This window comes from Cervus canadensis, chromosome 7 (genome assembly GCF_019320065.1).
Source record: "Cervus canadensis isolate Bull #8, Minnesota chromosome 7, ASM1932006v1, whole genome shotgun sequence".
In the NCBI taxonomy this organism is placed as follows: Eukaryota; Metazoa; Chordata; class Mammalia; order Artiodactyla; family Cervidae; genus Cervus; species Cervus canadensis.
In genome coordinates this window covers 26,813,927-26,825,972 of record NC_057392.1, presented here as the reverse complement: position 1 = coordinate 26,825,972, position 12,046 = coordinate 26,813,927, and the positions used below count along the sequence as shown (strand labels likewise).

At 43.1% G+C, this 12,046-nt stretch overlaps 1 protein-coding gene across 1 annotated transcript in view; it reads left to right on the top strand.

Annotated features, from left to right (window-relative positions):
* KCNJ6 (potassium inwardly rectifying channel subfamily J member 6) overlaps positions 1–11,823 on the top strand; it is a 320,189-nt gene extending 308,366 nt beyond the window's left edge. Inside the window, exon 4 of the mRNA XM_043474728.1 lies at positions 7,189–11,823. Within this exon, the coding sequence (XP_043330663.1) occupies positions 7,189–7,514 (326 nt within the window). The 3' untranslated portion in view covers positions 7,515–11,823. The remainder of the gene's footprint in view (positions 1–7,188) is intronic.
* Positions 11,824–12,046: the final 223 nt, after the last annotated feature.

Sequence of the window (12,046 nt, the reverse complement as noted above, 5' to 3'; positions counted from 1 at the left end):
GAGCCATCTTTTAATTTAATGATACATGTCAGACATTTCTAATCAACACTTCTCTAGCGTTCCTTAGGTCCATCCTCCTCACTTAACAACAGGTATTTGGGAGGAACCTCCTACATTAAAGAACTTGCTAAATGGTATGCAAATAAAAAAGATGGTGAAACCCCGAGGCATTCACCATCCGACAAGGACACCAGACGACAAGGAACCCAGAAGCTTAGCCTGAGCTGCAGAAGCTGTGAGAAGGCTGGGAGGGGATGTCTCCGTACTGTCTGTCCCGCTAGCCCTGGGTTCCTAGTTCTAATTCAAGAGGAGTCAGTCCCAGTGAAAGTGAAAGTTGCGCAGTTGTTTCCTACTTTTTGTGATCCCAAGGACTATACAGTCCATGGAATACTCCAGGAATACTGGAGTGGGTAGCCTTTCCCTTCTCCAGGGGATCTTCCCAACCTAGGAATCAAACCCAGGTCTCCGTATTGCAGGTGGATTCTTTACCAGCTGAGCCACCAGGAATCCCCAAAATACTGGAATGGGTAGTCTATCCCTTCTGCAGCCAATCTTCTCAACGCAGGAATTGCATTGGGGTCTCCAGCGTTGCAGGTGGATTCTTTACCAGCTGAGCCACCTGGGAAGCCCGTCAGTCCCTGAGGAGATAGAAAAGGAGACAATAAATTGGCTCTGATAAGACGAGCAGGATGCCGCTAAAGACAAGGCATTCAAGATAAAGCAAACAGCACAAATACAGGCATAAGAATTAGAAATGCAAAAAGAAAAAAGAATTAGAAATGCAAACAGCAAGACAGCCCAGAGTAAAGGCTGTGACCCCCAACTTGGAGATCAGATTTTTCAGGTTTTGTTCATTTTGACAAAAGAAGCATCTCGTTTTCCACAGATTACTTCACTCGCTTAAGAAACCTACCTCAGGACAATGTAGTGATCTTTCTTATACGAAAAACAAACACAACTGCATACACTGATTGAATCTTCTTTTTTTCTGGATTCAAGAAAGGCTCCTCTTATTTTATTGTCTCTGTGTGTGCATAGATTTGTTGTTGTTGTTAGTCGTGTCTGACTCTTTGTGACCCCATGGACTGTACCCACCAGGCTCATCTGTCCATGGCTTTTCCCAGGCAAGAATACTGAAGTAGATAGTCATGCCCTCCTCCAGGAGATCTTCCCAACCCAGGGATCAAACCCACTTGGGGTTTCTTGCTTGGCAGGTGGATCCTTCACCACTGAGCAATCTGGGAAGCCCACGAACATAGATACGTAGTATCTAAACATTTACCTGCTTTGTACATATACACTTATCATTCCCGTTTTCCTGTATCAGTGTTGACAATATTTGTATGTTTTTCATGTTTCATCCTCTTTATTAAACAAATAAAATTCTGCATCCTCTGCTCACACTCATTCCAAAGCCTAAGACAAAATCCATGAAAAATTGTTCTCAGAGTCAGTCACACTTCACTGAGTTCAGTGACACTGAAAATCACAAGGGCTCCATCGTCACACACTGATGTAATTTTGGCAGCTCCATTTAGTTGGTTTTATTTGATTATTTTTTCAACATAAGTAAAAATTACATTTTTTCTAAGAATGGACTGGGACAAACGTCAATATGTAAGACAGGGATCTTTCTGAAGGAAATGAAATTTCACGGCTTACACTGGAAATACTTTTTAATACTGTTAGACAAATACATTAATATATTTTTTTAATCTCTTCTACAGTGAATTAGGACACCAAAAGGTGAATAAAACTTGGGAAAGCATCCATGAGCATTTGTTTAAATCTCACTTAGTCATTGTTTTAAATTGGAGGAGAGTTGCTTTACACTGTTTTGTTTCTGCTGTACAACATGAATCAGCTCTATGCTTACATATCTCCCCTCCCTTCTGATCCTCCCTCCCTCCGACCCCCACCCCACCCCTCTAGGTCATCACAGAGCACAGATCTGAGCTCCCTGTGCTATAGACAGCAGCTTCCCCCTAGTTATCTAGCTTATACTCAGTAGTGAGGAGACTGAGAAAGCTGGCTTAGAACTCAACATTCAGAAAACTAAGGTCATGGCATCTGATCCCATCACTTCATGGCAAATAGATGGGGAAAAAATGGAAACAGTGACAGACTTTATTTTCTTGGGCTCCAAAATTATTGCAAATGGGGACTGCATCCATGAAATTAAAAGAGGTTTGCTCCTTGGAAGAAAAGCTATAATAGCCTATTAAAAAGCACAGACATCACTTTGAAAACAAGGCAAAGGTCCATATAGTCAAAACTATGGTTTTTCCAATAGTCATGTACAGACGTGAGAGTTGGACCATAAAGAAGGCTGAACGCCGAAGAATTGATGTTTTTGAGCTGTGGTGCTGGAGAAGACTCTTCAGAGTCCCTTGGACTGCAAGGAGATCAAGCCAGTCGATCCTAAAGGAAATCAAGCCTGAATATTCATTGGAAGGACTGATGCTGGAGCTCCAATACTTTGGCCACCTGATTCAAAAAACCAACTCATTAGAAAAAACTCTGATGCTGGGAAAGATTGAAGGCAGGAAGAGAAGGGGATGACAGAGGATGAGATGGTTGGATGGCATCACCAACTCAATAGACATGAGTTTGAGCAAATTCTGGGAGATAGTGAAGGACAGGGAGGTCTTTGCGTGCTGCAGTCCATGGGGTTGCAAGAAGTCGGACATGACTGAATGACTGAACAACAACAAAATCTTATTAAAGTGGTGCTATGAAAATGTATTTGACTATCCCACTGAAATTCAATAAGCACATCCATTTGCTAGGGCTGACAACACAACACACCACAGACAGAGGCTTAAACAGCAGAAAATCATTGTCTCATAATTCTGGAGGCTTGTCATTCAAGAGGAAGGTGCTGGCAAGGTTGGTTGCTCTCTGCTCAGTCTGTGGATAAAGGTGGCCATCTTCTCCCTGTGTCCCAAATAGTCTTTCCTCTGTCCTTGTCAGTATAACTAATCTCCTCTTCTTGTAATGACACCAGTCACAGTGCATTAGGACACCCCCACATGACTTCATTTTAATTTAATTACCTCTTTAAAGATCCTCTCTTCAAATACAGTCACAATCTGAGGTTCTGGGGGTTGGAACAACATATGTATTTGGGGGAAGGTGAGTACAAAATTTAGCCATTGGTTGCTTTTGACAAATGACCCAAGGAAAAAGACTATTTTCATTGGGCAAGATCTGTGCCTGGTCAAAATAGAGACATGCTTTGTGAATGGGGCTTTCTAGGGAACTGCTAGAAACTTCAAATAATGACAGTTCTGAACAAAAGACTTTGAAAGAGCTCCAATTCTGCTCCCCTCCTCCAGGAGTTGCTAGCTGCTCTTTGGCACCACAATTGCCGGCTGCTGGGTTTGTTGGTTTTGTTTTTTTTAATTGTTGTCCATGCAGGGTCTTCACTGCTGCCCAGGCTTTTTCTCTAGTTGGAGCAGGCAGGTGCCACTCTCTGGGTGCAGTGCATAGACTTCTCATTGTGGTGGCCTCTCTGGTTGCAGACCATGGGCTCTGTAATGCACAGACTTCAGAAGCTGTGGCTCACACGCTTAGTTGCCCCTCAGAAATGGGGTCCTCCTGAACCAAGGGTCAAACCCATGTCTCCTGCATTGGCAAGCGAATTCTTTACCACTGAGCCCCCAAGGGAAGCTCAGGCTATTGGTTTTAAGGATAACATAAGCTGAGCAGGGAGACATTGAAACTTTGCAAGACTCAGGGTTCTTACTGAGTTCCGCCATTTTTCTTGAACAAACACTCCTGAAGTTCATTTACAGAGTTTTGAAGAGCTTGTCTTGTCAATTTCTGCCAATGTCCTCATTGCCTTCATGGAGGAGAGGGTTTTCAGAGGTCCTTTCCCCATCACTCCCAAGGACATCCTCTTGGCTGCTTCCTGCATTGTTTCTTCATACCTGTATCTCAAGTTTCTAATTCTCTCTTCAGCCAGTTCCAATCAGATGTGAAGCCGATTGAGTTTAACATAAATTTAACATATAGAGTTTAACTTTAATCATTGTATTTTTAATTTCTAGTTCCATTTGGCTATTTACATAACCAGAAATGAAAATCTGGGTGGATATTATTTTATGTGCCTGTCTCTGTTTTCTAGTCATGTTAAAATAAACATATGCTTCCTTTAGGGGAAGAAAAGTTACAGTTGTTTTATCATCTTTCCTTTTGACTTCCTGTCTGTGTCTCACTTTGAGCCCATATAACCCTGCCATCACCTGCCTTCCCCCATGACTCCCAAACACAGCTAAGGAGTCAGTAACTCCAAATAGAAACGTTCTTTGAAAAATCAAAACAAGATGCTGTTGTTTTTTGCTTTGCAAGTCCTAGTAGCCTTGTAAACTTGTTTTAGAGGTATGGGGGTGAGGGGCGAGTCATTGGCGAGTCAGGAAAACATTGAAGAAGAGTGGCATTCAGTTTGGAGGACGAGCAAAGGGCTAAATGAGGACTGTGTGGGCTCAGACTCTGCCAGCTGCAGCGGGTCGGTCCTTTAGTGCCTGCCTCCTTAAGTCCCGATCCTTAGGACAATTTTCTTCTTCTAGCCATGAGGAGCCAGTGCCCTGCTGTGGGAATATTTTGTAGATCTAAACCCTTTTGGGTAAAACATACTTGTGTCCTATTCTCCTTACCCCAACTGCATTCAGCATAAAGCAATTGCTTAATGCATGTTATTAACTGTCCTGATGGACAATATATGAGTGACTGGTTGCTCCCCTGGATGAATGAACATAAGGAGGCAGTAGGAATATCATGAGTCCTACGGAGCTTCACCTTTGTGGTCTCTGTATTCCATTTTTTAAGTGTTTGATTATTTTTTATAGAATTACATGATATAATATGTACAAAGTATATAACCTACTCCATATGATATATAATGAGGGCTTCCCTGGTGGCTCAGTGGTCAAGAATCCGCTTCTAATTCAAGAGACTTGGGTTCGATCCCTTGGTTGGGAAGACCCCCTGGAGGAGGGCATGGCAACCCACTCCAGTATTCTTGCCTGGAGACTCCCATGGACAGAGGAGCCTGGTGGGCTACCGTCCATGGGCTTGCAAAGAGTCAGACATGACTGAGCGACTGAGCATGCATGCACAGATAATATGTAATATGTTGTTGCTGTTGTTTGTTGCTCAGTCCCTCAGTCGTGTCTGACTCTTTGCGACCCATAAACTGCAGCACGCCAGGCTTCCCTGTCCTTCACTATCTCCTGGAGTTTGCTCAAACTCATGTCCATTAAATATGTACTATACTTTATTTAAAGATGAATATATTAATATTTTCTTCTACCTGAAATCTCTTTTTTTTTCCTTCTGACTTTAAAGCAAAATAAAAGTTTTCATGGGCCCCTAAAAACAGGATGGGCTTTTAGCACTGAGCTTACTGAGCTAAAGGGAAAATCAATCCTGAAGGGATGGCTCAATGAAGGCTTCCCGTTCCTAAGAAGTTTCATAAGAGAATTCTTTGACCTCGTGGGGGTGGAACAATGCACCAATGACATTCCCCTATTTCACCCCAAGCCTGTTGCCTTGTTTTCTTTCCTAAGATAACAGGTGGGATTTCCTTTGTTCTGCCTTTTCACATGTAAAAGAAAGCCACTCCTGACTCCTGGCTGCCAGTATCTCAAATGGCATTTTTGTGCAAATTAGAAAAATTTTCTCGTCTGTAAGCAGGAAGGGTGGATGAGGTGGGAGCGACTTTGTTATATTATTGCATGAGCCGAAAGGCATCTCCACTAGTCCCAGGGAAAGTCCAAACACGGATGGGTTTCCCTTCCAGCCTTATTTGGGGAACCACTGTCATGGCCTATGTGTCAAGGACTTGGGAGAGCAATACTAATCCACGGCCTCCAGCTTAAGGGCATATAAGTGTAGTTCATAAGTCAACTTTCATTCTAAGTCTGTGGCTAGAGCACTCAAATCCCAGTAGGACTCAGGCAAAGCCTCTGAAAGCAATGTCAGATCCCTGTCATGACCTCAGGTGAATCTGGAGCAAAACATGGACAAGGCATGACCATATGAGTGTGTACCTGCGTGCGTGTGCACACATGACTTCCTGTGACCTCACAGGTAAGCACTGCCTGCTGTGGGCCAGAACGCTCACCTTGCTCCCTGGGACCCTGCAGGAGAGCACATGCATATAGTAGCATCCTAGACGTCTGTGACGAGAAACACACCTCCTTAGTTGTGGTGCTATTACTGAGTCCAAGCTTGAACTGCTCAACAGGCCAGTAAATCGAGAGATGAGTTGTCTTTATTTGGAAAGCCAGCAAACCAAGAAGATGGTGGACTAGTGTCCCAAAGAACCATCTTACCTGAGTTAGACTTCAGGCTCCTTTTTTATTAAAAGGGGAGGGTGTATGGTTGTCATTGCTCGGTTGCTCAGTCATGTCTGACTCCTTGGGACCCCATGGATTGCAGCACGCCAGGCTTCCCTGTCTTACACTATCTCCTGCAGTTTGCTCAGACTCACATCCATTGAGTCAGTGATGCCATCCAACCATCTCATCCTCTGTCACCCCTTTCTCCTCCTACCTTCAATCCTTCCCAGAAATAGGGTCTTTTCCAATGAATTGGCTCTTTGAATCAGGTGACCAAAGTATTGGGGCTTCAGCTTCAGCATCTGTGCTTCCAATGAATATTCAGGACTGATTTCCTTTAGGATGGACTGATTGGATCTCTTTGCAGTCCAAGGGACTCTCAAGAGTCTTCTCCAGCACCACAGTTCAAAAGCATCAAACTTCTCAGAGGGGGAATCCTTTCTTCTTGCAGCTGTCCACATAGTTCAGGTCATGACCTTCCTGTAAACTCCAGCCAGACAAATGTTATTCTCTGTTCTGCAACTTTTTATCTCTGTACCAATAGGACAGTGTTGTACCTTCAAAGGTCAGAACTTTGAAAATGGGCTCTCCTGTATATTTCAGGCTATAGGCAACATTCGTAAGTTGCAGCAAAAGCGACAGAGTGCAAAGGTTAAAGGAAGCAGATAAAATATGGAGTCACATCTGTTCCTCCCTGTTACAACAGCCTATGCAGGTCGCAGTCTCAACGCTACACGCAGCAGTACTGCCCAGCTCCCTGAGTCCCCTGGTCAGTGGGAAGCCCGCACACGCACGCGCACGTGTGTGCACACACACACTAATGCTTCTGCTCTCCTCTCTGCAGGGATGACATGCCAGGCTCGCAGCTCCTACATCACCAGTGAGATACTCTGGGGGTACCGATTCACACCCGTCCTGACGCTGGAGGACGGGTTCTACGAAGTCGACTACAATAGCTTCCACGAGACCTACGAGACCAGCACCCCATCTCTCAGTGCCAAAGAGCTGGCCGAGCTGGCCAGCAGGGCCGAGCTGCCCCTGAGCTGGTCTGTCTCCAGCAAACTCAACCAACACGCAGAACTGGAGACTGAGGAGGAGGACAAGAGCCCTGAGGAGCAGACAGAGAGGAATGGTGACGTGGCAAACCTAGAGAATGAATCCAAAGTTTAGTCCCCAGGCCCGGGGCCACCCCTTCTCCCCTCCAACCCCCTCCCCCACCCCCCGCAACCTTCTCTTGTCTCTCATTCGCTTTTTCTGTCTCTTCCTCTGTTCTTTCCTTATATTTAAGTTTGGCATTACCAGGAAACAAATCTTCAAGGTGTAAAATATCTACCTGCCCTCTCAGTTAATTCAGATTGACAAGGTAGCTTGCAGATTGGGTTAAGGTGTCATATGCCCTCATTTGTGGTCCCAGCCTGGTCTCCTCCCAGGATAGGGCACATCTGATTAGAGATTTACGCTACTCCCCTGCATGTGTTGTAAAATAGCAGATCACTCAAAAGAGTGCATCGAAGAGTTTCCCTGGGATATGACGAGGAAGGTCTCTGGTGCCTATTCATTCATGCAGTGAGACATGGAGTCGAGCCCTCCGTTTTACACATCTCAATAAATTTCATCCACAGGGCGAGGTGCTTGCCCTCTGTGGGCGTCGCGGTTATAGGACCCAGGTGAGGTGAAGACAAAACACTGTACATATATATGCCTTATGTAATTATTTTCTTTTGCAGTTAGTAATAAAACCCAGCATGTACAAAAGTACTGTAGAACACAACTTCTAAATACTGTACATAGATGTAAAATCAATGTAGGTTTAGATATATAACTTTAGAAATAAGATTAAAAAAAAAAAAAAGATCCCCAAAGTACAGTAGGCATTTCTGTTCTGATGTCTCTGTTTTCTGGATTTCTTTGATCCCACTGACCGCTGGCCCTTCAGTGCATGGCCTTTGTTCTGTGTCCCAGACTGGCATCCGTTTGGGTACCTCACTGTTCCCTTTCGTTGACTCTAATAAGCCATAGGTCTGGGGGAAGTTTGGAGGTCCAGTAGATGGCAAAACCCACCACCAATATGCTGATATACTGTGAAATGTTTACAAAACTGAGGTCTCTTTTTTAAGACTACGAGGACCTCACTGACTAGCTTGGGGCAGAATTTCAGGAAGAGAACATGCTCTGGCATGCCACCAATGATGTGCATTTTTTTTTGTTTCTTGTATGTGTATGTGTTTTTTTTTCCTTCTTTTTTTTAGGGGGGGTGGGGTGGAGGGGTAGGGGTGACTACTCTGTGAAGCTTATGAGATCTTAGTTCCCTGACCAGGGATTGTACCTGGGGCTCTGGCAGGGGAAGGAGTGCCAAGTCCTAACCATGGGACCACCAGGGAATTCCCATCAATGATGTGTTGATGCTTTTCCAGTGAGTTTCACCCTTTGTAGAACCACAGTTTGAGAAACTTTTCTTCTACAAAACCATTTCTCCAACTGTTTCCACTCTACAATCACAGTTTAAAGATGAGACATGGTAAGTTCATAAAAGACGGTTTGGGTTTAAAGTCATGAAATTCACGATGGCGTGTAGTGGGCAAAGTATACTGTAATCACTGCTCTCACACACCTTGACTCCATCTGACACTTTTCCTGTATCTAGGGGCTTAGCCGTCAGAATTCCTTCCATTGGTATTTATTATTATTATTACTATGAAATTACCAGAGCTCAATATTCAATGATTAGATCAACAATCTTGGTGATTGTCTAATAAAGACCTACTCTAGAGTATGCCACAGGTTAGAAACTATAAATTCAAAATGTCTCCCAGTGAAAGAAAATGACAAAAAAAATGACAATCTTAATTCATTTTAATCTGCAAAGGTAAATGAAAAAAGAAAGAAAGAAGAGAGGAGAGAAGGAGGGAAGGAAGGAACAATATTTTGTGCTGAAAATCTAATTTTCAAAAATGAAAAAAATTTTCAAGTGAAAAAATAAGAGGAAGAAGAGAATCTTAGACAAAACCTCAAGGGCAGGTGGAGATTTTGCACTGAAACAGATCTTTCACCTTAATTTTGCATTTATAAACTGTGTGTTCCCTAACACAACCATCCATCATAGATATTCATTGACTGGATCCAAGTTCATTTTCAGCTCCTACAGTTGTGCTCAGTTTGAAGCTTTGCACCATGGAGGTCGCAGAGCTCAAACTAGCTGCCCCTCCCTGTTGCCCTTGCCTTCCCTGACCAGATATCACAGGCCTTCACTGTAGTTTGGGGACCTCGTGTACTAAAAAGCATGTTCCAGAGATAAAGCAACTCCTAAATTTGACATGGCGGGGGAGGGGGGTGTCTCTCTTCTCCCACTTCTGACACCTTGTATTAAGACAGTTGCGTCTTGGCACTGATCATGTGGAAAACAAAACTGTTGGCCGTAGCTCTCGCCTCTTTGCCAACATTTCACTTTTTGCATTGAATGTGTGTTGAGTTGTTTTTTCATTCCACACACTCCAAAAAGGAGGTTGTAGTTGAGGAGGAGGGAGCCCCGTGTGTTTCTTGCCAGGCTGTAGGGAGGCACTGTGGCCTTACCTCCCTGTAACCTTGGAAAGGGCGCTCTTGCGTGGGGACGCTAACCCTGCAGCATCACCAGAGTTGCAGGGAAAGGTATGGTAGCACAAAGCAAGATCAGCTGGGGCTGCAAAAATCTGCTAATGTAGCTCCTGGAGTCTCAATGGGCCTTTGCAAATGCTTTACTAAGGCTTGAAGGACAAAACACAGACTGTTGTCTGGTTGGAAGAGCAGGTGGGGCCCCTTGAGCACAACTGAACAAACAGCCCTAGCAACTCTTTGGGCAGACACGAGTGTCAGTTCTGTATCTGTGACAGGACACCCGAGTGTGAGGTCTTTCCCCTTTTCTCACTGTCTTTGGTGTCAGTGTGGTTGGAGACAGAACACGAACCAAATCTCGTTTTTGTAATGTGAGCCTCTGAATCTTTAAATGATGATGCTCCAGAAGAACCTTTTATTAGAATGTCCTTATCAAACATGTCTATTTTTCTACAATTATTGCTAACACAGTTTAACAGTGTATTTTGTGTCAACTGTTAAAATTTGGAACTGAAAGAAGCTCATTAAGACTGAATTTTCTAAGTAGCAAGTATTGAAAGGTGTTTTTCATTGACAGTTCAGCAAAGATGACTCTACAGTTTCTACCCATTCTCTTCCACCATATCCAGTCTCCGATCACTCAGTCCCTTGTTTATTTCCACAGAAAATCCAGCATTATTGAAATAAATAAGCATATTTTAATCCTTCAAAATTCATAATGAGTGAGGATCACTCTCAACTTGATATTTTGATCTGTCCAGTGGCATATTTGAGTCCTTTTCCCATAAAAGCATGACCGTATCATTAGCCAGATGAGAACTTTAGGCTAAAGGGTTACAACTTGCTACAGCTGACCCCAGTTTGGAGAAAAGACAGACTCAGCTGGAAGCATGACCTCCCCAAGGGCTGCTGGGACCCTCAGATTCTTGTTGCCCCCCACCCCAACATGCTTTCTGACTCGAAGATCACCTGTTCATGTCAGCTTTATGTAACTAATAAAATAGTTTATGTTTCGATGTCCCATGGGCAAACTATACTCTTTTGGATTAACACCCTTGTGATCCCTGTAAGGTCAGGTCATTGCTTTTCAATTTCTTCAAAACATGGCTTTCTGGCCTGGTTTGGTCCAATACATAGACACTCTAGGTCCGTGGGAAGGAAATCTCTCTTTCCCCATCCCTTCTTCCATCCGACCCTCTCTTTTGCTGTTTCCCTCTTTCTCCAGTTCTAGTTCCATCGATTTGGTTTAGTATCTTATGTTCCTGAATATGATTAATTCTAGCCACTGTTTCTAAAAAGTTCAGCCTGTTTCTAAAGCACAATTTTCTCTTGCCAGTTTAACCAAGCAAAGGCTCTGAAATGTCTATTTTTCATGATACTCTATAATTTTTAAATTATTTGTGACTTTACTTAAAAGCCTAAGTTTTTAAGTTTCCAAGGAACATTCCTGTTTTTCTCTCCCTACGTTTTCTTACTTTTCCACCTCTTTGCTTTTGTATTTAGGTTGAAATCAGTATCTTTGGGATATTCAGAAAGTGTTTATGAAGGTGGGTGCTAGTGGACAAAAGCTCCATTAGGAAACTATTTGAACTCACCGAAAGAATGTGAAATTATTTGATTTTGATTAGCTAAGTGATTCAAGATAAAAAATAAATAAATAAAATATAGTCATTTCCAAAAGAGCTTGCCAAACTAGTCTGACTAGTTTTCAGTCTTGCCGTGACTTGGGTGATACTCTATGTGATTCAAACGAGTCCTAAGGGTAGTTGAAAGTTAAATGTCTTACACAGATGGTGAACTTTGTCTTCTATCATTTCTTTTCAGTGGATGGCTATAAAGTAAAAAAATATATAGGTGACAGATACCTAATAAAAGTTTCATTGATATTGCATTACAATAGAGTAAACTAATAATATCTTGTTTCTAGATTTTATGGCCAACCTGTATTTATGCAAATGTCATCCTTTAATTCAAAATTGAGTAAACGCACCTCCCCCAAGTATTTCTGCCCTTAACGTCATAGAGAGCTTCTGGATGTGGCGTCATCTGGAAGTCAGAACTTGGTCAGGCTACTGTTTCATTTTGGCAAAACACAGTATGAACAATAACAGCAA